Source organism: Aulonocara stuartgranti (genome assembly GCF_965226115.1).
Source record: "Aulonocara stuartgranti genome assembly, chromosome: 9".
Lineage (NCBI taxonomy): Eukaryota > Metazoa > Chordata > Actinopteri > Cichliformes > Cichlidae > Aulonocara > Aulonocara stuartgranti.
In genome coordinates, this window is record NC_138960.1 from 26,353,438 (window position 1) to 26,380,496 (window position 27,059).

At 43.0% G+C, this 27,059-nt stretch overlaps 2 protein-coding genes across 11 annotated transcripts in view; one reads left to right on the top strand and one right to left on the bottom strand.

The window, feature by feature from the left end:
- sulf1 (sulfatase 1) overlaps nt 1–18,248 on the top strand; it is a gene marked incomplete at its 3' end in the record, with an annotated part of 128,268 nt that extends 110,020 nt beyond the window's left edge. For 5 of the 9 annotated variants that reach the window (XM_082547451.1, XM_082547453.1, XM_082547454.1 and 2 more), the window contains 15 exons: nt 516–685; nt 3,284–3,434; nt 3,524–3,699; nt 3,853–3,981; nt 4,520–4,576; nt 8,217–8,343; nt 10,786–10,999; nt 11,531–11,777; nt 11,865–11,961; nt 12,057–12,151; nt 12,347–12,418; nt 13,140–13,312; nt 13,501–13,643; nt 13,877–14,000; nt 17,141–18,248. In XM_082547451.1, the coding sequence (XP_082403577.1) occupies nt 516–685; nt 3,284–3,434; nt 3,524–3,699; nt 3,853–3,981; nt 4,520–4,576; nt 8,217–8,343; nt 10,786–10,999; nt 11,531–11,777; nt 11,865–11,961; nt 12,057–12,151; nt 12,347–12,418; nt 13,140–13,312; nt 13,501–13,643; nt 13,877–14,000; nt 17,141–18,090 (2,925 nt within the window). Of the gene's footprint in view, nt 1–515; nt 686–3,283; nt 3,435–3,523; nt 3,700–3,852; nt 3,982–4,519; nt 4,581–8,216; nt 8,344–10,785; nt 11,000–11,530; nt 11,778–11,864; nt 11,962–12,056; nt 12,152–12,346; nt 12,419–13,139; nt 13,313–13,500; nt 13,644–13,876; nt 14,001–15,460; nt 15,495–16,410; nt 16,462–17,140 lie in introns of those variants that run through there. The other 4 variants (XM_082547457.1, XM_082547458.1, XM_082547456.1 and 1 more) reach the window with 4 other exon arrangements.
- Nucleotides 18,249–18,395: 147 nt separating this feature from the next.
- The window catches only part of slco5a1 (solute carrier organic anion transporter family member 5A1), a 37,339-nt gene continuing 28,675 nt past the window's right edge, over nt 18,396–27,059 (bottom strand). For both annotated transcript variants that reach the window (XM_082547461.1, XM_082547462.1), the window contains exons 7-10: nt 24,053–24,212; nt 23,397–23,638; nt 23,232–23,296; nt 18,396–22,384 (exon numbers count right to left, since the gene is read on the bottom strand). In XM_082547461.1, the coding sequence (XP_082403587.1) occupies nt 21,927–22,384; nt 23,232–23,296; nt 23,397–23,638; nt 24,053–24,212 (925 nt within the window). In that variant the 3' untranslated portion in view covers nt 18,396–21,926. The remainder of the gene's footprint in view (nt 22,385–23,231; nt 23,297–23,396; nt 23,639–24,052; nt 24,213–27,059) is intronic.

Consider the following 27,059-nt stretch of genomic DNA (forward strand, 5'->3'; position numbering starts at 1 on the left):
CAGTTTCTTAAAATATATTTTGATGTCACTTTGTGTGAAAAAGACAAAAGGAAGCAGGGAGATGTAGCAGAAAGTGAGCGAAATAAAATGAAGTTAGCAGAAAGCAAATTTATCACAACATGCTATTTAAAAGGGCCTGGCCCCTCGCCATCAAGTGGTGTCACATTCAATAGTGCAGAGATTCACTGATGAGGCAACTGCCCACATACTGTATACACATACGCACACTCATTTACACACACACACACAGGCAAGCTGCCAGCTGTTGACTCGACAGATTGGTACCGTAGTGTACTCAATGGCCCCTCTCAATTTATTTGAAAGTGACTAGACGAAGGCAAGCAACATGTCACGGTGATTGGACTGCAAATGAGTTATGAAAGCATGTGTTGTGTAATTTATGTTCTTTTTTTTTTTTGGTGTATATTTTCCCTCAGTTCCATATTTATTTCTAGGTTTTTTCTTTTAGACTTTTCGCCCCTTTAACGGGCCTTATTTTTGCTCTTCTTTCAAAGGACTATTTCACTGACCTAATCACCAACGACAGCATCAGCTTCTTCCGCATGTCCAAGAAGATGTACCCGCACCGTCCCGTGATGATGGTCGTCAGTCACGCTGCTCCTCACGGCCCAGAAGACTCGGCGCCACAGTATGCCGAATTCTTCCCGAATGCTTCGCAGCACATGTAAGCAATACTGAGGCTCACATTATCATACATGCTCAAACATATACACTAATCAGGGTTTTGACACAGGAATTGTAGCCTTAGAGAAGAATGAAAAATGAGTGTTTAGGGCCCAGATTTTGATTTCAGCCTTTGTCTCATTAACAGCTAAATTGAGTTTTTGCGATTTGGTTTGCCTAACATTATTACAGTAAGTATGCACCCCAATCCCCACGAGATGACAGGTTGCTCTGAAGCCGCTGGGGGCGAGGACTTGGCAAGCGTGAAATCAAAATGATTTATCATCCAAGAGTAGCTGAGGCACATACCATAGGGAAGATCGGGAATGGTTTTTTAACGTAGCACTGTGCTCTATGCCAAACCCACACTGGCCTCCAGCAGCTCTCATTGAGTTAAGCTGCAGTACTTTGGGTTGTTTCACTGGCACCAAGCCCTACTGCCTCACTGCACGGCTCAATGTGTGGAGGCATGGTGTTTTAGAGAACTAGATTTGGACTTGAAGACTCAATACTCCCTTTTCTTTATGTTTCCCAGAGGTTTTAGTGTTCCTGCCTCTCACTTTCTGTCACACTTAACTTTGTCATCTATTTATACTACCCCTCTGTCTCTCTATCTGTATATCTCTGTTTCTATCACTCTGTTTACTTCTCCCTCCTTGTTTCCCAGTGTCATCTCCTTCTCTCTTTCCAGCTCGCTCTGCTTACCCCTTCCTCCCCGCCTGTGCAATTCGCAAAGGACTTCCTGACCCCATCCATATCAATCAGCAGTTTCGCCCTGGAGCTCCTAGGACCAGAGGAATGCATTGTGCGCTCTGGAACACCCTTTGTGACATTATTAATTTATTTTTAGCTTGAGTCTCCGGGTGAAGGGGGTGGAGCTGGGGCCCACGAGTGACTAAAGGGGTTGCCCCAGTTATTGTGTGTGTGTTTGTGTAGATTAAGTGGTACTAAGGAGAGCCCAGGTGGTTGGCATGGTTGGGTGTTTGTTTGACTATAAACTTTCATAACAGCTATGGAAACACTTTTTTTCCAATGTTCAAAAATTTCTTTTTATAGATGGGAATATTCTTGACACTGTTCCATTTTAAATTGGATTATGGAAAGATGACTTTGTAGTAGATGCCATCTACAGCTAGTGTGTTATGCACAGAGATGGAAAGAGACCGCGTGGCAGTTAAGGAGGAGCCGCTTCATAAATCAAAACAAGCGTCTGTGCTTTTGACAGCACCAGTAGCTGGGGATGGTTTGATGTTAATGTCATTAACATTCCTCAGGTGCTTTTACTCTCTCTCTCAGATGCGAACTATGTTCCCGACCTATTTTAAACACCGTAGATTTGGTGCGGTTTGTCAATGGCATGTCTTTCCCTGCAGGGAGTGATAGATGCTATTCTGGCCATAGATTAAAAACTTGCTTTATGGAAACTCTCTCATCTTCAAGCGTGCCTCCTAACGTTTTAAGGTTAGGAGGCATTTTAGGGTGCATGGAGTGCTCCTGTAAGCCAAGGATAATGTAGACAATAAGGTAGACCTGCACTATATGCAACAGTATGCAGGTGTGACCTCTGCTACGGACTGGCGTCTTTCCACTGACATCTACATTCCTGGTTCCCTGGTGCTCAGCGCCCCCATACCTTGGTGGCCCATTGCCCAGAAACGGGTCCCTTTGTGGGTCTTATTAGACCGCCTGCTAAGTGGGTGAAGAGTTCACCCTTTTCACAAAGCAGTCCTGAGGAGACGAGGACAGAAGGCAGCTCAGTCACTGAGGACAAAGTAGCTCCCAAAGCAAGTCTTCATTAAGTACGCAGATTTTGAGGCTTGGGCTGTTTATTCAGGGGTAGAAGCTGCTCATTTATAAAGTGGATTACTTAAAGCTGAAGGGACACAACTTCACTGCTACTGAGATTCTGTGGGTTTCTACGTACATTATATATACTTAGTGTATATAATTTGTGTGCTATTTTGCTTTCAACTGCAGAAGATTTGCACAACATCAGATGTTCCGCTTCCCTTTACTGCAAGCAGGGGAACACTTTCCTTCAGCTGAACACAAACTTGACAAACGCAAGCACTTTTCTCTCTGTCTTGCCTTTGTCCAGTCTTGTAATTCCCCAATTTCAAATGAGCATGACTTCTTTGCTTTTTTAGACCAGAAGTTGTTGCAAACCCGACTTTTGGACCTATTATTTTCTTAAGCATGTGCCAACCCTCAAATGACTCGTCTTTGCCAGGAGTGTAGTGAAGCGAGGAGACTTGTGTCTGTGTGAGGAGGAGAGATCTGGTCTGAGAGAGGTGTGGAAAAACAGTCAAGGTGCTGGGTGCAAAGTATTAAGACATTTTCCCCCAGCAAACTGAGCGGCTATTGATGCTTGTCAAGCACAGTGGACAACTGTGACACCTGCTGCTGAGCAGAGGTTTGTGAAAAGTAGCAGACAGGTGTTTTTGGCATCTTAAATGTTTGGCTGTTAGGCGCTCTGATGTGGACACGTCCAAAATGTTTTTCGGACTTCTACGCGAGTTAAACGGCAACACAATGAAACCCAAATAATGCATTTTTTTAACATACCCGTCTCCTTTCTCCTTTCCTTTTGCCCTTTCAGCACCCCGAGCTACAACTATGCCCCCAATATGGACAAACATTGGATCATGCAGTACACGGGCCCCATGAAACCGATCCACATGGAGTTCACCAACTTCCTGCATCGGAAAAGGCTACAGACGCTTATGTCTGTGGATGATTCAGTGCAGAAGGTATGAGTAATTATTAATGGATATGTAGTTACTGTAAATAATTGAGTAATCTACCATGGATCATTTTACTGATGCTTTTTTTCACACAGATTTATGACATGTTGGAGGAAACAGGCGAACTGGACAACACTTACATCATTTATACAGCAGACCATGGATACCACATTGGTCAGTTCGGGTTGGTCAAGGGCAAGTCAATGCCTTATGATTTTGATATCCGTGTACCGTTTTTCATGAGAGGACCGAATGTGGAGCCTGGGGCAGTGTAAGTAACTACGCACATTTTTTCTGTTACTATAAAAACATTCAGTAAGTCTTTGCTGCACTCTTGTTGTCTTCTTTGAGTAAACTTCTGATATTTCAATCCATCAGTTTTATCACTTGAAACTTAATGTCTTTCACGCTTGTAATGTTCCAGAAACCCTCATCTGGTGCTAAACATTGACCTGGCTCCCACATTTCTCCACATTGCTGGACTGGAGATCCCTCCAGACATGGATGGAAAGCCCATCCTTAAATTGCTGGAACAGGAACGGACTGGCAACAGGTTTGTGTGGATCCATTATGCCATGCTGTAATGGATACTATGTACATGTAATTCCACAGCGTGCATATGTGCAACAACTCTTTCTATTGACTTCTATTGAGCAAATGCAAATTTCCATAGCCAAAATGATGGCTTTTGCTCCAGCTGGGCAGAGTGGGTTTGGGGCAATTTGGCAGATTTTCCTTGGCTGTGGGACTTTGGCTGGGAAACACTGAGTTTCTTCTTTATGAGGTTTCCTGTAGAATTTGTTTGCAAACTGAATCATTTTTTGTCTCCAGCAAACCCACTGTACTAACCGTGTATAAAAGGAATGCAAGGTTATTGTGCCTTGCACTATTTATAATAAATCTGCACGAAAATGTTTTTACAGAAAAACTTAGCACAATCCCTTTAATACTAAAAGAGCATTACGCCCGCAAGGTCCTGTTCTTGCTGTGATCAACTTCCATAATTCTGACTAGCTTTGTTCCCACCGTGCTGTTGCTGATAGTGAGTGCATAGGCCATATGAAGCTTATAAACTTGTTTTGTTTTCCCAGATTCAAACCAAACCGGAAACCCAAAGTCTGGAGGGACACATTCCTTGTGGAGCGAGGGTAAACCGGCTTTCTTTATTCCCTTTCCACACCACAAACACATCCGTGTCACTGTGTGTCACATAAACCTGATGAAAACATTTAAATGAACCCGAAATGTGCAGGGCTCGGTGCGTGTTCCCTTTTCGAGCAACGCATCTGCTTTTCCCGGTTATTTGTTATCTGACAGACATTTCCTGACCACATTCGGCTTGGACGGCAGTGTGTAACCAATTGAAAGTGTTGTAAGTTGTTTGGCGAAGCTAAAATTCCTGGAAAATTATGACAGTTCACGCAAGGGGCGCTGACACATGTAACCAGGTCATTTAGGGGGGAAAAAAAGAAAAGAAAAGCTATCGAGTCTTTGTCTCCTCGGAGGGGAGGGGGGCTTGCATATATTAAGTACACAATCCTAGATCATAGTCCTAAACTTGACTTAGCTTGCATCGATGGAGACAGGAGGAAGATACATTTCAGTAACATGGGAGGACTAGACATACGCAAAATAAACAAAGGCTAGCCAAGCTCAGGATGATGTTACCTGAGGAATAGCTGGAAGCCTCACACTCAATCCACTCACAGGACATGTCACCAGCTTTCCCAGTGTGGAATGCAGGAGCCACACTGCAGAAAACACTTGACTATTTCCCCAAGGCTGTTTTCTGATTCCATCCAGTGTGTGTCCTTTCACAAACCCTGTCAGTTCTTTATTTAACCTCCTCTGCCACAAGATATATGTCGCAGAAAATGATACCTCCAAGCTGTCAGTCCACTTTTGTTCAATGAACATGCTTCGCTGTGCTAACGCCAGAGGTACACTGACAGAAACATGACAACCGAGGAGAGAAATAATCCCGTCAAGCTCGACTTTATGATATACAGTTGCCCGAGGGTTAAAAAAAAACATAGGTTGAAGAAACAAGAAAAGAAAGCCATGAGGGCACTCGTATGAAAACGACAGGCAAGAGAACAATCACTGGCTGAAGGCAGATTGTGCTGGCAGCACAGTCTAACTGTGTAAAAGGAGAAAAATTAAAATGAAAAATATTGTATATTACATTGTCACATTCTTCTTTACAGCTGCTGTTACTGCTACATCACCGCTATCATTTCTCACACGTTATCAAGAGAATAAAAGAAGCTTTTGTTAGCTTTACTGCTGCTCATGTCGGCCAGCAGCCTGCTGACTTTTAAATCTGTTTCTCAGTTAAACTCTAAACTTTTTTTAAATGACGTCCACAGGTCCACTTTTCTTTAAGTGATAAGATTAGCCTCCATTAACTTGACTCTATTGACACAAATACAGTAGTCGAAGTTTTATCTGCAGTTCCTGCACCAGTCATGTGATATGTTGTCTGATTTAATAACCTCACATGACCTTACAGTACTACATCTGAGCCTGTGAAATGCTGAATGACAGCTGGGACTGACTGTGTTGTTTAAAACTCCATCTACGTAATGCAGCAATCAGGGAGGGTCTTTAACAACTGTTTGCTCTTTAATCACTCTTGGCTGAAGGCAAGATACGTCAGCCAAGCTAGCGTGTGAACATTGGCTGGTTCCAGCCAAAGAAGACGGCAACAAAAAATTTAACACTGCAGTGGCCCTCCTGTGTAAGGGGACAGGCTGTTCTGTGCCTCACTGGCATCTTCATTCTGTCTGTGACTGCTGTGGCTAGTCGAGGTATAATGGAAGAGGAAGGACAGTGGTGTTGGCATGGCCGTAGCAGAGACTTAGCCAGTGTTTGTGGTGGTGGTTGTAAAGGAAAAGGGGACAGGGCAGTTGAATTTGACGCCATTTGACGTCACTCACCATTTGATATGGTTTTGCTTTCCTTGTTTTGTCTTTATTCCCTTTCCACACCACAAACACATCCGTGTCACTGTGTGTCACATAAACCTGATGAAAACATTTAAATGAACCCGAAATGTGCAGGGCTCGGTGCGTGTTCCCTTTTCGAGCAACGCATCTGCTTTTCCCGGTTATTTGTTATCTGACAGACATTTCCTGACCACATTCGGCTTGGACGGCAGTGTGTAACCAATTGAAAGTGTTGTAAGTTGTTTGGCGAAGCTAAAATTCCTGGAAAATTATGACAGTTCACGCAAGGGGCGCTGACACATGTAACCAGGTCATTTAGGGGGGAAAAAAAGAAAAGAAAAGCTATCGAGTCTTTGTCTCCTCGGAGGGGAGGGGGGCTTGCATATATTAAGTACACAATCCTAGATCATAGTCCTAAACTTGACTTAGCTTGCATCGATGGAGACAGGAGGAAGATACATTTCAGTAACATGGGAGGACTAGACATACGCAAAATAAACAAAGGCTAGCCAAGCTCAGGATGATGTTACCTGAGGAATAGCTGGAAGCCTCACACTCAATCCACTCACAGGACATGTCACCAGCTTTCCCAGTGTGGAATGCAGGAGCCACACTGCAGAAAACACTTGACTATTTCCCCAAGGCTGTTTTCTGATTCCATCCAGTGTGTGTCCTTTCACAAACCCTGTCAGTTCTTTATTTAACCTCCTCTGCCACAAGATATATGTCGCAGAAAATGATACCTCCAAGCTGTCAGTCCACTTTTGTTCAATGAACATGCTTCGCTGTGCTAACGCCAGAGGTACACTGACAGAAACATGACAACCGAGGAGAGAAATAATCCCGTCAAGCTCGACTTTATGATATACAGTTGCCCGAGGGTTAAAAAAAAACATAGGTTGAAGAAACAAGAAAAGAAAGCCATGAGGGCACTCGTATGAAAACGACAGGCAAGAGAACAATCACTGGCTGAAGGCAGATTGTGCTGGCAGCACAGTCTAACTGTGTAAAAGGAGAAAAATTAAAATGAAAAATATTGTATATTACATTGTCACATTCTTCTTTACAGCTGCTGTTACTGCTACATCACCGCTATCATTTCTCACACGTTATCAAGAGAATAAAAGAAGCTTTTGTTAGCTTTACTGCTGCTCATGTCGGCCAGCAGCCTGCTGACTTTTAAATCTGTTTCTCAGTTAAACTCTAAACTTTTTTTAAATGACGTCCACAGGTCCACTTTTCTTTAAGTGATAAGATTAGCCTCCATTAACTTGACTCTATTGACACAAATACAGTAGTCGAAGTTTTATCTGCAGTTCCTGCACCAGTCATGTGATATGTTGTCTGATTTAATAACCTCACATAACCTTACAGTACTACATCTGAGCCTGTGAAATGCTGAATGACAGCTGGGACTGACTGTGTTGTTTAAAACTCCATCTACGTAATGCAGCAATCAGGGAGGGTCTTTAACAACTGTTTGCTCTTTAATCACTCTTGGCTGAAGGCAAGATACGTCAGCCAAGCTAGCGTGTGAACATTGGCTGGTTCCAGCCAAAGAAGACGGCAACAAAAAATTTAACACTGCAGTGGCCCTCCTGTGTAAGGGGACAGGCTGTTCTGTGCCTCACTGGCATCTTCATTCTGTCTGTGACTGCTGTGGCTAGTCGAGGTATAATGGAAGAGGAAGGACAGTGGTGTTGGCATGGCCGTAGCAGAGACTTAGCCAGTGTTTGTGGTGGTGGTTGTAAAGGAAAAGGGGACAGGGCAGTTGAATTTGACGCCATTTGACGTCACTCACCATTTGATATGGTTTTGCTTTCCTTGTTTTGTCGTGTAGGAAGATCCTGAGAAAAAAGGACGACTCAGCGAGTACTCAACACAGCAACAGTCTCCCCAAGTACAAGAAGGTCAGAGAGACTTGCCAGCAGGCTGAATTCCAGACACCGTGTGAACAGCCCGGACAGGTAAAGGAGAAACACCCATTTGCACACAAGCGCATTTCTTTTTTCTGCAACCTTTTGACCACATGAGTGCCCTGATATATCCACTAAAGAAAGCCGATGCAATTATTTTGAAGTGACCTCTTAGCTGCCTTTTGAACTGTTCTACAAAGCCACAACTGGTTTATAATTGGACCGCTTTACACCGTTTTGTGGTGCGCTAATTGGTACATCCCTTTGATCTATGCCCATGAATTTTCTGGCAGAGCAACAGCCAAATAGTAGAGGTTGTGGCCCCGGAACAGACAGGCCAGAATAAGACAAATTATTACAAATGTCCTGTAGTATTCAATCACAGAGATTTATAAGGGTTTGGCTAATGCAGTCCAGATCCATCATAACGAACACCTCACAGTGTGTATAACAATGAGTTATTAACAGGAGCAATAGGCATCAGAGGTGTATACTGCATCATATAATGCAAGTGAAAGCTCATCATATGTGCTCTTAAGTACATCTAGTGTGTTGAAGTGATTGCAAGCAGAGATGGGCAGTAATACGTTACAAGTAACGTATTTTATCTTTTAACGAGTAAAGTAAGGGATTACTATTGCAAAAAAGGTAATTAGATTACTGTTACTTTCCCGTAAGCACGCTGCGTTACTGCGTTACTAAAACCGTGATTTTTTTTTTGCGAGAGTGTCGTGACGTTCGTGGCAACAGCTGTGTGCAGGAGAGAGTGTGAGCGTGCAGCGTTTAAAGCGTGGAAGTACTGACCTTACTTTAAGTTTGATTCCGTAAAAAGTGACAAAAACATTAGCGTCCGCTGTTCACTGCGTGGGAAGAAAACTTTTTTTACAGTGAAAAAACCCCTAAACTTCCGTGCAAGCACCCAGTGCGCTACCAGGGAAATTCACAGACAAACTCGCGGATTCTTCCACTGACCGCTGCGGCACACCTGCACCAGGGAAAACATCCGCCTACTATACAGGTGAAAATAGAGCAACAGGACCGCTGAGTCTTTGATTTTATTTATTTTCTGCTGTGTTTCACTTGCACTTATTTGAAAGACTGAGTGTAAACACAAAAAAATATTTTATTTTATGTGCTGGAATGTGCAGAAAATAGGTTTAAATGTTAAACAAATTTCTTCCAGTCAGAGAATGATGCATATAATTTAATGTTTGCTTGATGCATAAAGTTAAAAGATTAAAACAAGTTAAAAAGAGACTTTTCCATTTGATTACATTTTCTATGATGGATTACGCAGAAAAAGTAGAATTGGGCTGAAAGATCTATCGCTTTATCACCTATTCAGGTAGTAAATCATGTTTTTAAAAGGTAACTAAGTAACTAAGTAATTAATTACTTTTGAAAATAAGTAATCAGTAAAATAAAGGATTACTTTTGGGGGGAAGTAATTAGTTACTGATTACTTTTTTCAAGTAACTTGACCAACACTGATTGCAAGTAGCTTCTTATTAATGGTTTAACTATACCTTCATATAAGCAACCTGGAGGCCAGTAAAGTGTTTCTTGCTCAAAGCAAACAAATGCTTTTTCTCTCCTTTTCATCCATGCTAACAAATTTGATTACAGTTATCTTATTTTGTTAATATGCACAGTGGAAAATCTCAACATGGATCGGTCTCAGGATGAAATCCTGAAATTCTATATTATATTATTCTGCTTTTCTGCTGCTGCAGTGATACTCTTATACCTTTAAAGCACTCGCAGTAGGGCGAGGGAGAAGGAGAAAGAAATATGGAGATTGTTCTCGTCCTCCAGTGACAATACATCTCTCTCTCTCGCTCTCACGTCTTGTCTGATGCTGATATAACAGCCCTGTTTGGTCTGTAAGCTCTTCCAAAAGGAACCCGATCTGACTTATAGCCCTTTGTTTGGACCCTCGTTCCCACACTCAGCCCTCATCATCTATACCAAACTTTACTGATGTGTCTCTTTCGTTTACTCGAGACCCAACAAGCGGCACTACTCACAGCAATTAGCTTCAAAACTTTCTTTTCCCAGCGTGAATTCATGTTGGGAAATGGCGCGGGGGATGTCTGCGATTGTATGGACATGTATTTACACAATTACCCTAGTGACGCACATAGTATGGACATACCCAATGTGAAAACGATATGGCTCTCCGCTTTGTTTTCCAGAAACCAGACAGACCCAATTCGCCTCATGTTTTAGTTTTGGTTGATCTTTCTCGCTGCTTTTGGATGCCGTTCTTTCCCACAGGCTCTGATATGTCTGTTAGAAGCATGTGCTCATTTTCTTAAAGGTTTAGTTGTGAAATCTCAAATTGTGCTGTCATATCATTAACATCTAAGGCACTAATTAGCCATACCCAAAAAGAAATAAAATAAGATGTGTTCATTGCTGTTGCAAGGAAACTTTGGTTTATTTTTTTTTTTTGCAAGCCTATTGTGCTACCAAAAGTAATTCTTTCTGCAGAAATGGCACTGCGTTGAGGAGATCACAGGGAAGTGGAGGATACAGAAGTGTAAAGGTGGTTCCAAAGAAGGCTCCAGGAAGAGAGCCCGCAGCCTAAAGCCCCGTGACAGTTACGACAAAAGGGAGAGGGCCTGCGACTGTGGAGACGCACAGTATAAACGATCCAAGACCGAACGCCGCTCCCACCGACAGTTTCCTTCCTCAACAAGCCGCCGTGAGTATACCCAAACCTGCTCTTTCTTCTTGTAATATAGAGGGACAGTGATTTAATTGAAACCATGGCAAAATGCATATACATGTGTGTCAGATTATTTCACTTCAAAAACAAGAGCTTTTGTTTTCTTAAAAAGTCCCATTAATGTCTGTCTCTCAGTACTAGAAAGAGAAATCTTTAAAGCCTCAAGTTTTTATTCCCGGCAATGGATTTTTTATGCTCTAGCGAGACCCATGCATGGAAAAAGCAAACATTGTTCAACAGGTCCTGGAATGTATGCTCTGGACGTGCCTTTGTGCATGCGTGGGCTGTTGGGGCTTTGTTATCAAATGGTCTGATGCCCTCTGATGTGTCTTGGAAATAGTACAACAATGGTATGAACATGTAATAAGCCTTAAAGATCCAGATAGGATATCCTACCAAAAATCAGTTGGTGTATTAGGATGCTGGCTTTTACTTCATTGCGATGTTGAAATGAGGTGGAAATGAGAGTAAAAAGAAATACATAGCATCCTTTTTTCTTTATAATAGGTTATCGCCCACGCTTCGTCCACACTCGACCTGCCAGGTCTCTGTCTGTGGAGTTTGAAGGTCAAATATATGATATTGACCTTCAGGCAGATGATCAGTCAGCTGTCCGTCCTCGTGTCATCTCCAAGCGTCACTACAACCCAGAGGAACCAGAATATGAGTTGGGGTCTGACGACGGTTCAGAGGAAATGCTGGCAGATGATACAAATGCAGTCGGATACCTGAACTCTGTGAAAGTTACCCACAAGTAAGCAATCAAATTTCCCCTCTCACTTACATTTCTCTGCGTCAATAAAGTAGAATACAGCAGGGGGTGTTTTTGCATCTTTTTTAGGTGTTACATCCTCGTGAACGACAGCGTCCACTGCGAGAGAGAAATCTACCAGTCCCCCAGAGCGTGGAAGGATCATAAGAGCTATGTGGACCAGGAGGTGAGTGTATGAGGTTCAATATGAGGCTCTTGGACAGTTTTCTGGATATTTGTTTTTATCAAAGGTCATTGGTTGTATTGCTTATGTATTTCTAGATTGAAGCACTTCAAGAAAAAATGAAAAAACTGCGAGAAGTAAGAGGTCATCTGAAGAGGACACGACCAGATGATTGTGACTGTGGAAAGAAGAGGTCAGTCACTTATAATTTCACTTTAAAAAATGCATTTATATCTCCAGTATTGTTGGAAAAGTTGATTTTAAAGCTTGTTTTAGGCCTTATTCCAAACCCTGCTGGATTACATGGATTAAAAAATAAACAACAACAAAAAACAAAACAAAAAAACAACTTTTCTTCCACGGTCCCTTTTCTGTTCATAAAAAACAGCTATTATAACAAAGGACACAGAAACAAGGCAGAGAGATTGAAGAGCAGGAATGATCAACTCCATCCGTTTAAGTGAGTTTCTCTTCCCCTTTTAATTCTGAGTTTGCCCTGTTTAGTTTCAGCATTTTATCTTTCAGTTAACACTGACCATGAAATCTGCAACTGATTGAAAATGTGCAAATGGTGTGTGCTGTAATGCTCTTTAACCGTACATCTGCATGGTGGTCCCTGCACGAATCCATCACTAAAGCTCATCTTCATTTTCGGTTGCTTTGTAGATCACAGTTGAAACACTCCATCATGTACGTTTACTTTGGTGTGTTAATGATGTATGCGATCCTAAAATACACACAGGTTTCTAAAGAAGGCATGCCATCTATAAATGGTCCCTCAATAGACTGGAAGTGATTGAGTTGCATGGAAAGACAGAATGATCCAGCAGAGAGGGAAATCAGTTAGTCCCTCAAACACAGTGATCGGCTTGCACCAGGAAACACTGGGAACCGATTATGCTTATGTAAAGCAGCTGTTTCTCGCAGTGCCTGCCGTGTGTTCGGGCTGGAGGAAGAGGGGACAGTGGCTAGAATGTCATTCCAGAGAAAATTGGAAATACTGCAGTAAGGCCTCAAACATGAAAGTAAACAGGCTGTCATAGCCTGGCATCAGTGAGGCCTTCTGGAAGTCCCCTTTGTATCCCCCCATTTACTGCGGTTACTTGCACCAGGGAGGGTAGGGGCTGATGTCATGTTTGCGTCACGCCTTTGTAATCCTCTCTCACGTTTCTGTCTGACAGAGAGGCTGCGCGGGACATAGACGGGAAGGCCCAGTTGTACAACGAGATCCGCAGGAGAAAGAAGGAAAGGAAGGAGAAGAAGCGCCAGAGGAATGGCGACGACTGCAGCCTTCCAGGCCTCACTTGCTTCACGCATAACAATGACCACTGGCAGACGGCTCCCTTCTGGACACGTGCGTTTATTAGCTTCAGTCTCCAAACATCAGCGAGATAATGATTGTTTGATCAGCGTTTAACATGATGTAGATCTGGTTGTCAAACATTCGTAAAATTTCCATTCATTTAATGAGTTTCACGTTTTCGCCTGAAATAATGGTCAGGATTAGGACTGACGGCAGCAGCTGTGTCATTTATTTCGTAGTGGGGGCATTCTGTGCGTGCACCAGCTCCAACAACAACACGTACTGGTGCCTGCGAACAATCAACGAGACCCACAACACGCTCTTCTGCGAATTCTCCACCGGCTTCCTGGAGTACTTTGACCTCAACAGTGACCCCTACCAGGTGGGTGAACATCTGTCTACAATCAGTCAGCTGTGCTCTCTCTCACTGCGTTTGTCTGCTTTGTCACTCTTAAACAATTTTCATTGGCTCCTGCGTTATAAAACTCATCTATTAAAGAACAGGTGCTGTTAGTAATTTTGCAGGTATTTACATGGGAATATAACAAGAAGATATAACATCATGACAATAAAACAAGTGTCTGTGTGTGTGTGTGTGTGTGTGTGTGTTGGCAGCTTACCAACGCAGTATATGCAGTGGATCGAGAGGTGCTGAACACACTCCATGCCCAGCTCATGGAGATGAGGAGTTGTCAAGGATACAAGCAGTGTAACCCTCGCCCTAAAGGCTTGGATACAGGTAAAAAAAAAAAAAAAAAGAGTAATTAAAATAAAAGAATCTCCTTTCAGTCTGTTTGTTCCCCGTTTGAGTGAAGAACTGGGTTTAGTGGTGGTTGTGATGCCAATAAAGACAGAAACAGATTCTACACACAGAAGAAACAGACTGACTGAAGCGTGTAACAAGTGGTATCGTTAATATAACTCACAATCCGAGGGACGATGTGATAATATTTGTGTTCCAGTCTTCTGTGGTTTGAATCTGTCTCAGTCTCGGTCTTGTGTGTGTTTGTACATATCTGCATGGTGCATGTGTTTGGGGACGAGCCACTCAGTTTGCTCAAATTTCAGGTGGAGGTCAAGTAATCATCACTGAGATATGCATTCCCTTTGTTTCCTGTGTTTTCTTCTCACATACCCACACACCTACACGTGCACTGTGACTTGTCTTTCAGCTCAGGATCTCCCACTCTACTGGAATATATTCTGAATTTATCAAAAAAAAAAAAAGAAAAATACAGGGCCAGGTTACAGTTGTGCATCGTGGCCAATCTTCCCCTTTGTGAGTCACCGAGTGTTAGGGATATTATTTGGAGGACTCTGTCGTCACAGCAATTGAGGCTGTCGTTTTATTCGAGCCTGTCACGCATCGGTGCTATAGGCAGCCACAGTATATTTATTTATTTATTTTTATCACCGCCAATTGGTCCAAGGATCATTAAAAGAAGACATCCCAGTGATGGAGGCGGTTAATAAGTAATGTCAGTATGACCTAAGCCTGTAAAGTCTGAGCTATACAGCGTTTGTGTGTGGCATGAACTGGCTGCGTTGTTTATGTCCCGAGGATAAAACTTTCATGTCTGTAATTACCAGCTGGAGAGTGGAGCACTGGAGCGGCCAAAGCTGCTCTGAGAAACCTGATTGTGTTTCAGCGCTGGCATGCTGGTCTTGTCAAATCCGTGCCAGCACATGTCACAAAACAACCGAAAATCTCTTACTTGCACTGGCTGCCCTTTCTCAGTTATGGTGCCAGCTCTGTGAACCAATGAAATTACTGTTGTGGTTCAATCAAGTGATGTTTTAGTTGGAAAATTAGATTATTAAAATTTTAACTGTGGGGTGAAATGGGTCCAGCAGAATCTATTTGTGATGTGTGACTTAACCCTCAGCAATCACCTGACTGGATAACCTCGTATCCTTTTTGCTTTTGAAGGGGATAACCTGTAAAGTGAGCGCCTGATCAGACCACTTAACTCTGAATCTCCTCATCTCTAAACCCAGCCCAGTCATAAGACCTTTCAGACTTTTTCCTCCATTGTCTCCTCATTCCTCCTCCTCCTCCTAATCATCCAATGATTGCGTTTCTCCATAGCATATAGGAGCGGTGCATGAAGACGTCTTCAGTGTGAATGATCTGTTTGTTTCCCTCCCACACCTCCTTGAATCAAAACATTAACAATCGACTGCTTTTATTTTTATCAGGAGGTAAAGATGGAGGAAGCTTTGAGCCACACAGGTATTCTCCAAGTTTTTGTTTCTCTTCAGTGGCTTTTTTTTTTTTCTCCTCCCTTTAACACCTGCATGGGCCCAACTGCCTCATTCCCATTAATCCGTCATACACGGAGTGCTGACGCTTCATCTGTGGCTGCATGCTGGGAATGCGCTAACAAAGCATAACAGATATTTTGTTTGTTTGTTTCATCCTGCGCACACAGTCTGTCTTTATATTTGCTCGCTGTGGATTGTCGATTTGCAGCAGCTAAGATGCTCTCTGCCACATGTTTTCACAGCAATGCTCAAGATGAAACATTTCTATCAGTTTCTTATGTTAAAATATTGATCATTTTAGTATCTTTTTATAGGATAGCATGGCTGTTTAAATAGAATAATCCCAAGTCTTAATAATGGATATTTCTTTACTTGAGGCCAAGCATCAAGTGCATGTAAATGACAATGCATGATACCGCATCATCCCCATAATGCATCACTACCTGACATTAAAGGAATAGTTTGACATTTTTGGGAGATAAGCTTATATACAGCCCTGAATGGTGTGTACCTGCCAGGCATGAAGAATAGAAAGAGACTTCCAGGAATCTCCTCTCATCAACTCAATATATGTCTCGTTTGTTTGATCCTCACAAAAGCAAAGGGTAAAAACAGACAGAGGAGTATCCATCTCCTCATCTTACTTAGGCAAAAAATAAAGTTGCCCAAAACTTGAAACTATTCCTTTAACACTCGACATTTCATGCCATGCCAGCCACAGTCATTCCATTTTGTCCCGGTGTAACGCGACATTCAGGATAGCTCTTCATATCTACTCATGGCCATTAGCTAGCAGTAGAATGGACACTTGAGTTGCCGTGACCTCTCTGTCCAGGCACTGACCTCTGCACTTTTGACCTCTGTTTCTGGCACCTGCTTACCAGGCGGCAGCAGCATCGAAAATGGTCAAAGAGGAGAACAAGCCTCTCCTTCCTGTGAGTCCCTAAAAACCCGATGTCAGACAATCTCCATTTTCCTAGCTGCAAATAGTCCTGAAGAGAGCCGATTCCACGAGGACGGTCAACCAAAAGCGGCTCTGACGCTTCTTTTCTTGCACTTATCAAACTGAGACAAACTCTTGATTTTGGCTTTTGCTGCTACTTTTGTTTCTTCGTAGCATTTTGAATTCCTTTCTCATTTTTCCTGGGAATTACCGAGCACTTTCTCTTACTTTGCTTCATGAGTTTCATCTTTTGTTTGTTGACCATCTTTTTGTTTCCTCTGCCATTACATTCTTTTATTCCAGGTTGCCTGACTTTGCATTTCAGTTGAGCCCAGGCCCTTCATTAACTATATCATTACATATTACTTGTTAGTATATTATAATGGATCATTGAATATTTTTGTTTTTCCTCAGACTTTTTTTTATTTATTCTGAATTAGCAAAAAGCCAGCATGTGTTTGCACTACTCATGGCTTGAGCTCAGGGTGAATACTGTGTTTTTCTAATGCTACTTCTGAAGCGTGTGTGTGTTGCTTGAGGCCTCAGACTCCTATACGTTGGCTGCTTTGGTGAGAGTTGGGAGCTGAGCGTGACTGCATGCCGACTGAGTGAACCTGAAAAGAGCTCCCCGTATTTTTCTGCTCCTCACAGTCTCTCTCTTTCTTTGACAGCACACAGCCAATATGGGAAGGACAACAAGGTTAAGCTACCCAACTTGACAGATGAGGAGGTGAACTGGCAGGGACTGGAGGATTTGTATAGCATAAACGAAAGCCTGTATGAATGTAGGCCTGACTACAGCCCCAGCCCAGAGAATTGGGACAACTTCCAGAAGGATGTAGATAAAATGTTTGCACTGCGACACGTTTTTAACAACCAAACCCATAAGCTTGACGACTCCACCCTGCCAGAGCTGGGCTCCGGGGCCGGGGGTGGAGGGCTTGAAGTGGGCAGTGGAGAAGAGCTGGCTTCTGCCAGTGACGTCTGGCCGGGCTTAGTCACAGAGACTCGCCTCACCACCCCCATCCCCAGCAAAATACCATCGGCACGACCCACACCCAGGCCCACATTGGAACAGAAACTGGAGCCTGCTGTCAACGACCTTCCCGAGAGGCTTGTAAGCGGACCTGAGACGTCCGTTATGTCAAAATCAGCAGTGATATCATCACCAGGTCTGAGTAGAGGCAGGGATGTCCTCCACAGCGATACGTGGGCGCAGCTGCTTGAGGAGATTGAAGGCGAAACGTTTAGCGGGAATGGGCTGACAGAACTCGAAACGCGACACGATGATCTCTTGCGTACTCACAACAGCCTGCGAGCCCAGCTAGAACTCGGCCCCGGTCACCGAAAGACCATCAGCCCGCAGGGTCTTAGTCATAACCTGGACCCTGAAGAGGAGGATGATATTTTCCATGCCCAAGGCTTTCTCCCTTTTGTCTCGCAGACTCTGAGGCCTAAGGTCCAAGCTGGCACCACAGGGAGCCCTCCCACCACCACCATCCCCACCACACAGACTAGCACACAGAGTGTCAGGGTGGTGCTGCCTCAGTCAGCTCTGCCCATCACCTTGGACTACGAGGCCAGCGGCTCTCTGCCTCAACCCTCCAGTCAGACCCTCTGAGGCAGACTCACGCTCTGGCCAGCCAGCCAATAAACTTCCGGTCACCATAAAGACACGGTGACTAAGGAGTGCTAGCCAAGAGCGAAGCAAAAAGAATAATGCCACCTCAGTCAGTCAGAGTTGTATAATGAGTATTAAAGTTATTGTTTATTTTTTTACTGTTGCCTACAATTATTAGTAAACAGTGTTATGTTTCTTTTTCCTCAAAAAAAAAAAAAAAATATATATATATATATATATATATATATATATATATATATATATATATATATATATATATATATATATATATATATATATATATTTTTTTTTTTTTTTTTTTTTTTAGAAAAAAAGCCTTAATGCAGCTAAACTTAAGTGTTGGAATTAAAAATGCTGAATTCCACATGGATAACAACACCATTGATGTTTTTAATATGTTTTTATGAAAAACGGTGTGAGTGGTTAAACCATCTCTAAATGGGTGATTAGCATCGAGTTAGTTACGCTCCATTCATCAGTTTATCCTAGTCCTGCCCAGTCGCAACAAACTCTCATCACAATCCACAAGCACTTTTAAACAGCCCTCCCCACCCCAAAAAATAACGACCCTGGTCCTCCACTGCCTGTCTGCTGTGAACTCAGATTTTATGAAATAATTTAAAAAAGGTTACAGAATCAACATAACTTTGTTTTGCTTTCAGACAATCACGGCACAGTTTAACAGTCAGCTACGAGGCGCGTGAAACACGACACCTGCTCACGTTTGTTTTGGGGTTTGTTTGTTTTTTAAATAAAGATTTTCTTCACTGATCACAAGAAAAGCGCTCGCGTGGTAGAACGTCTTCCTCGTGTGGTTCTGTAACTTTGTAAAGAAACGTCACCGTACGACAGAGAATGGTGCTGCACATGGCCAGTTCATTTCAAGGTGGTTACATTATGACACACTGTTACAGGTTTGTCCATGTCAGTAAAAGCCTAAAAGGTTCTCCAAGGGCAACGTTTCACATCTATCTTGGAAACTGGTTTCACGAAGCTCCTTTTTCTTTGCAGCATTAGCTGTGTGTGTAGAAATTATGGAACAACTCTGGTTTCGGGAAAGCCACGACGCTGTTAAGAAATAAAACCTTTCACCCTCAAGTCTCCGTGTGTAATGATTCAAGCAAGTTCATTTTCTTTATTTATTGATTTTTTTTTTTATTTTATTTGAATGACAAATATCAAGTATTCAAGGCATTTGTAAATCAAGTGTTCACAAACAGTAATTAGACTTTTGCTCCTGAGGAACACAAAGCAATAAAAGCTCAACTTGGAGAGTACAGGAAACTCACTTTCAGTATAAATACTGAAGAAAAGAAAAAAGAAAGAAAGCAAATCTTGCAGTCAACACAAAGTCATCTGTGCCAGTAGCAATCCAGACATTTGAACAGCAGGACACTGAAATCCAAGTGTGTGTACAGTACAGCAAAGTCAGAAATCGCCGCCTTGGTGCGGCATTGCCGGATGATTCTCTAGCCTTCCCTGCAAGGAGAGCAGTTTGCTTCACCTCAAAGAGATGTTTTCATGCTTTAATAAAAATAAAAATCGAATTTTAAGAACACAGAAGGCCTTGGGCTAAGTAATATTTTGGAAATGTTACTGTTCTGCCTTGCAGTGAACATATTCCTAAGGTATTTTTGCACAGGTTTTAAGGATCAGAACAGAGTTTCATGAGCAGCAATCACAGTAAGTGAGCAGATGATTCGTAATCCTACGTTGCTAGTCCTCTTTAGAGTGCGTGATGAATACGACCCAGGGGAGGAAGAGCAGAGAATCATAATATAGGAGGACATTCTGGGAAGCATAGTTTCAACATTTTAATTTATTATGTTCAGTTGATGGATAACAGTTCAATAATCCCAACCTTTCCCCTTTGTGATGTAAAATGAACCTTCCCGTGTGAATAATACTGTTCAACCACTTTTTTTTTCATTTTTCTAGCTTTAAGAATTTTTTTTTTTTACCTTTTTAACTACAACATCATGGATTAGTTTATAAATATGCTTCTAACTACACGTGAGCTCTATAATATGATTCATTTGCTTTAATATTTACACAATGATGACTTATGAATATTTCATTTGAAGTCACGGTAACACTAAAAATTAATCTTTGATCTACCTATGATAATCTTTAAGTGGCAGGGCTGTTAACTCATACCAATCAGAATATAAAATACTGTTACTTTTATTAGACTTATGTATCCCCTTGCACGTGGAGAAAAAAATACTTCTAAAAATGTGGTTTAAAAAAAAAAAAAGTCTCACATTTGAGTTTTTCAATGCACTTTTATATATTTCTAACATCAGAACACAACAAGGCTTCAATGCTCCTGATTAGAGGAAGTTAAGTTATAATTTACTTAAACAACACAAGCCCAGTGTTACGGGAAACTCAGCAGACTTTGCCAGAAAAAATTTAAACATCTGACTTAAATAAATAAATATCCAAGACAGCAGGTCATCTGTTCTCTCGATTATAACCTTTGGGGGTCTGAAGCAATTAATCCAGAGCAGTGATTAACTTAGAAACCCATAATTTCATAGTACAGTAGGTCTGACAAACAGCAACATTCACTGGCCTTCACGCGCCATCATTCTGTGTCCACTAGATGGCCCCAAACGCCCAATAAGTGACATAAGGGGTCAAGCTTGCTGCACTGCTACTTTTATATTCTAAAATACTACTATGTACATCTGATGATCAGTAGTATGGAGACGCCTTTACAATACAAAGCCAAAATTACACGTGTTCATCTGCAGGTTCATTCCATACAAATCATTTTACTCTGAAGACGACGCTTTTAAAAAGGGGTTAAAGTAAACGGGGGTTTTGCCCCTTTAAAAATAAATCCTACTGTCACATCTTTGGGACATTCAGTAACTTCAGCACATGGTAAGAGATAATGTACCGTTCTTATTTCCTTTCTTCTTTTTGCCGCCTGACAAATAACATTTTAATAACACCACTTGCTATGAAATATCGTTTTCTTGCCTATAGTCATTCTACACTGTACCAACTGGTCTTTACCTGCTTTGAGCTACATGGTTAACTTGCAGACGATTATCTGTGACGACCAATAAGTGCTGTCGCCCAGCTGAAGAAGAAATGACTGGCTTTTTAGTAGCTAGCGTTTACCCTGGTAGCTAGCCTTTTATACTGGACTGGCCGAGGCAGCCTGAGAGGCACTGTTAAGAAAAAAAAATGAAGGAGGTGAAAGGATTAGAAAGCAGTCCCACTGAAGATGTGGACAACACCAGACGAGAGAACAGGTGCAAAAGGTTCAAATGCACAAGAGTATGCTTAACCTGCAAGTGAAAATGGGATTATCAAAGAATGGACAACAGTGTGGTAGTATGGGTGGAGCAGAGGAGGTACAGATGTGGAATACAGAGGGAGCTGTACAGTACTGAGAAGGGAGGAGCTGTACACAGGAGCTTGCATAGTACAGGTTGTGCTTTAGACGCTGTGTTGATGATGATTCATCTGACTGTACATAATGATAATGCCCTGCCCTTTAACAGTAGCACCATGAGATGTCTTTATAGCGTCCAAACCTGGAGGTCTGACCTTCTGTGTGGATGCCGTGTGGCTGCAGCTGATGATATGCTCTTGAGTGAAAGAACATCTTTCGCTCTCCTGTCATCGTAAAGGACGAGCAGCCCTTTAGGTGTGGTGGGCGCACTTGTGTCTCTGCCTGTCTGTCCTACAGCAGCGGCGGACCCCCCGCTTGGCGTCTGACTGGTGTGGTGAGCAGACGCCGTGTCGTGCAAATGCACAGACAGGAAGGCACGTGTCACTATGAAACCGGCGCACTCTCAGACATGGGCAGAGCCTCGGTGGTGATGTGGCAGCAAGATGGGGGGAGTTATTGCTTTGAGGGCGTTGCCTGGGCAGCTGAGGCTGCTGTGGCCGCGGTTAAGCAGGAGGGCGGCTGGCGGCTCGGGTCGAGGCGGGATGAACACGGGGCAGGAACGGGTGCGCGCGTGGCTCTTCTGGCCTCCGGCGTGGCATATGAGCTCGCTGACGGTACCCAGTGGAGGCAGGTGCTGACGCCAGCGCTCAGCTCGCGCCTCCTTGTGCTTGATTGAGTACCAGGTGAGGAAGATGAAGACGAAGCCGACGAACTTCAGGCTGGCAGCCAGGCCGAAGTAGACAAAGCGGAACGAGGTCACGTCGTACTCCCAGCAGGAGCCGTGCACGCCGCAGTCCTGCTGCCATAGCATGCAGGTGGTGTCGATCACAGCACCGAAGTAAATGGGCGTCGGTATGTAGGCTGGAGGGAGAGAGAAGCTGTAGTTAATTACTTTAATTTCAGCCAACTGAATATAAACTATACAGTGGGTTGAGGCTGACATAACAATATTTAATTGAACTGAATTAATTTAACTCAAATTAAACTTTCTTGCTAATAAACTTAATTTCACAGAATTCAAATACATCCTAATACATACAGCACAGTAGTAACAGTAACTGCACTGCAGTACCATTTCTCTACCACTTGGTGGCAATGTTTGTCTTTATGCCGATCAGAAGCGCCGCTAACTTCAGTAACATTGTATAGGTGTATATAATGAAACTCATTATTAGATTGTGTTAACTCTATAATCATACACACACAGGGCTCCGCTGTGCATCCTTGCACACATTTTGCAACTTTGTGACAACTTTATGTTCACACAGCAAGGCCAGGCTGATTGGATTCCACGCAAGGGTAGTGTTTACTCAGCCCGAGCACTTTTCTACACCTGTCTGCTCAAAAGTTCACAGAGGTGTGTTACAAGTTGGCATATCCCTGCTCTCTGTGGCGTTAGTGAGGACGAACAAGACAATAAAAGCTGGAGAAAAGTGGACTATGGAGAAGCTGTGAAAACATCAGATGACAGATTTGCTTGGCTACATGCTTGACGACACATCTTCAGCTGCTCAGAAAGCTGTTTGCTGTCTTAGTGAACAAAATAATAACAAATACTCACTTTTCACTAAATTAAAGCGTTTGCACTTCCTGTATGGGCAAAGTAGATTCAATGGGCAGCAATGATAAGAGATTCATCCAAACTAACAAGTTGGTAAAGCATACCGAGGGCAGTTTTTCTATGTGGTGTAAATAATGAGAAACATACCAAGAGTTCGGAGTAAGACAAACTGCATCCCAAGAGCAAAAGGCCTCTCTTGTTCATCGACGGACCTGGGTAAAGGGAAACCACATTAGAATGAAAAACTGAGAACCCTTCAACAAAGGTTGTTAGATGTTCTCTGGCAAAACCTGGCAGGACAGCCTCCCTTACCTGAGTGTGACGATGATAGCGGAGGGCTGGGCACAGGCAGTGATGAGGGTGACAATGAAGAGGAAGATCAGGAAAGGGATGAGTGTGTTGCAGGTGCGATCACACTTCCCTGACATTGCGTAGCCATTCTCGTTCAAGTACGTTTTAACAATGACGAGCTGGAGCTGGTTGACCTGGCTGCCGGAGGACGGGGTGATGACCTGCCTGCTCTGCACGCAGCCACAGTCGGTGTAGTTCCTGATCTGTGGGAGAAAACAACAATGAGAAATTGCAATTAAACTGAGTTAAATCAGAACAAAGCTCCTTAAAACAGACGTTTAGATTCACATACAGACTGGATGGCACCACCAACACGGTGCAATCAGTGATCTAGGCAAAGAATCCAAACATTTTCTTTCCTTGTGTTGTTATAACTTCCTCTGGGACATTGTTGTTCGCTAATTTCCTCTATTTGCAGGGCTACAAGAAGAGAATGCACAGAAAACAGGTCTTTGTGTATCCATTATGATTTGTGTATCCTCTGGCAAACTCCTCGGATTTCTTTTTCCACTCATAATTCTCCGATTTATTTGACGCTTGTGCAATTATGTGACACAAAATCAAAAGCAACTATGAGTGCAGCAAGTACGCAATCGCCCCCTCTATTGTGCACTCACCCCAGTGCTGTCGTTGCCGACGGTGCTGCATCCAGCCAGACAGGGGTTGAAGTAGGTTATGCCGTCAGAGCCGCAGACTGGAGCGTACTCGTGGATCCTGCAGCCGCAGTTCACGTTGCAGCTGCCCGTCAGGTTCCTGTGGGTCATCGTCAGAGTCGGGCTGCAGAGGAAAAGCGCAGACGCTAAGAACAAAAACACTGTCGCCTCACAGCAAGAAAGTCCCTGGTTTGAACCTCCTCATCGTCAGTGTGGAGTTTGCATTTCCTCCACGCTGTCCAAAGAGATGGATGTTAGACTAACTTTAGTTTTAAACTGGTTGTAGGTGTGAATGTGAGAGAATGCGTGTCAACCGATTGCGGCAGATGGCTGCCCCTCCAGAGGTTTTTTCCCTTGCCACTGTCACCAAATGCTTGCACGTTGGGGTTTTATGGGGCCAATCACAGCTTTGGCTGGTTCCAGCCCAGTAAGAGACCTCAGGTTAGATATATGTTTATAAAATAAAAATCAGTGGGTGGAAGATGCACCAATAGCAGAGCACGGTATTTTAAAAAGTGAATTTTTAATCATCATAAAGCCATTTTTTTTCCATTTAATTCAGTAATGTTATTTGTTTATTTTGCCCTCTGGCCTGACTCGGCGCTTATTTCTACCTCATATTTTCCAGCCGATTCAATTTTTCCAACTATATCAGTTAATGCTAAAATGCACCAAAGTCTTTTTTTTTTTATATACCCCACCCCTCATTTTTAATTTAGCAATGCACACGAGCGCTGTGTTAGCAAGAGCTGGAGGCAAGGGGAATTGGCCATTCAATTTGCAGGAGAATTTAATAATTTCTTAAGAGCATTAATTTGTCCAGGTTAGCGTGAGTGCAATCTCTTTTTGCAAGCGTGAGCCCGCGGGAGGATCAGCACGTCACTTAGCTCCGGGAAAATTGAAAACAAATTAATGGCCCTATATGCAGCATTTTAAACCACATTCCCTGCTGCAAAGACAATTAAACTTGTCCCACTCTCCCTCTCAGCATGCCATAAAGTTTTGTTTCAAGGGTGGAGAAAAAAGGGGGAAAAAGCATCAAAAAGCAATTAAAAAACTGAAATAGTTTCTGTGTGGAGCTGTATATTCAACAAAGAAAAAGTATTATTGAGGAGGCTGCTGATCTTCCTGACAATCTTTACAGTTGTCTCTATATATAATCCGCCTTCTGATTAACTTTGATCTAGCCGTGTGGAATGTGTGATGATAGAATGACAGAAACGAGGGGGGATGAGGAAGTGACACCTCCACTGGCTCTTTAGGCAGTGTGGGAACAGTCGCTCTAAGCCAGACAGGACTTTGGCTTCATCTAAGCCGGGAGCAGTGAAGCGAGCCCTGGGTTTTCTCTGGGAAGCTTCACTCTGAGCCCTGCGGAACAGATGGGGACAGGCCCTAACAACACAGCGGTCAGGAGTGACGCTCGCAAGCACACACAGCCAACACTGGTGGGGCCTCTCTCTCTGATTATTTTTGACATGCCGTGTAATGGTAGGTTACTCTCGTTGCCAGTAATTTTTTTCATTACGTAAAATCTGCCAAACAGGGGGAAAAAATAAAAAACTCTTAAATCACTGGACCATCATTTTTCACAGGACCGGAAAGTCCAGGCTCATCTTTATTAGCTGTCACTGGAACGACACATTTGGGCTCGCCCTGACATAACAGTGTCACATTCCAGACTCTGTGTGTGTGCATACATTTTTTTTTTTAAGAAAAGGCATTTAAGGCTCATGGAGTTGCAGTCTTGCAGCACTGATTGCACATGTCCCTTTCTAGACCAAACCCCGGCCTTTAATGAACCCTGCAAATTTTGCATCACTGTGCCCAGGCAACGCTGCATGAAAAACCCAAGCACAGAGCGACGAGAGTGAGTGGTTTAATCGGCTTTGTCGCTGGCAGACAATGACCAGGAAAAGAAAAAAAAAAAGGACAACAACCAAACCTGTGATGTTGGCAGGTCATGAACAAAGGTCTTGTGGGAAGATGCTGTAGCTTTCAATTAAGAAAACCAGCCCAACACATTATCACATTACACTTTAGCAGACATTTAAGAACATTACATAACTCGACATGCCTCCTGGCTCTGTCCTTTTTTTGTCAGATAGTCCTCAGTCTGTCAGCAGGGGGAGAGTCGCGTCTAGACTAGCGTAAGAGTACAGACACAAAGGGCAGCTTGGGTTAAATATTTCCCGTGTGGGTGTTACCTGTGACTAGAGACCACCGCTGCTCGTAATGAGGAGGCCCGCTGGCTCACACAGTCTTGTTGACCCCTCTACAAACATGGGCTCAGACAAAAACTACAGTTACAAGGAGTCAGCTCCAGGACTTTAAAGCACAGGGGCTTACTGGCAGTGTAGTAAATAGTCCCCTTAATTAACTTAGTTATGCGAAAAGCACATTTCACATAGGTTAAGCACTGTTAAGTGTATTTAGTGGGATACACATGGATACAAACTAGAGGTGGAAATCACCAGATATTATACGATACGATATTATCACAATAACTTACTTAAGGTACAATATTATGCTAAATATTGCGATATTACTTTTTTATTTTAAACTGAAAGTGATGTCTTCGAAGTTAACCTAACCCTAACCCTGTCATAAATGTTGCCATAAGACAGCGTCAATCTGATATCAGTCTGTAATTGAATGGGGTCAAGTTGGCAATTACATACAATCTGTTCTTAGTAAACTTGTGTGACAGAGCCATTAGCTTGCTGTGAATTATGAGGTCAACTCAAGTGCGTCCACTCTTGGATGGTTTTTCGGTTGAGCCTAATTAATGTAAGTTTTCTTGGCTAATAAAATGTTTGGTGTATTCACAACACTTCAGTTGTTCCATTAATTTTTCTTACAGAGCTCCTGTGTTGTTCTGTGGTGAGAGGGGAACCTTCTGGAACAGGGATGGGAAACTACAGGCCTCAAGGGCCAGTGTCCTGCAGGTTTTCAATATTATCCTGGGTCAACA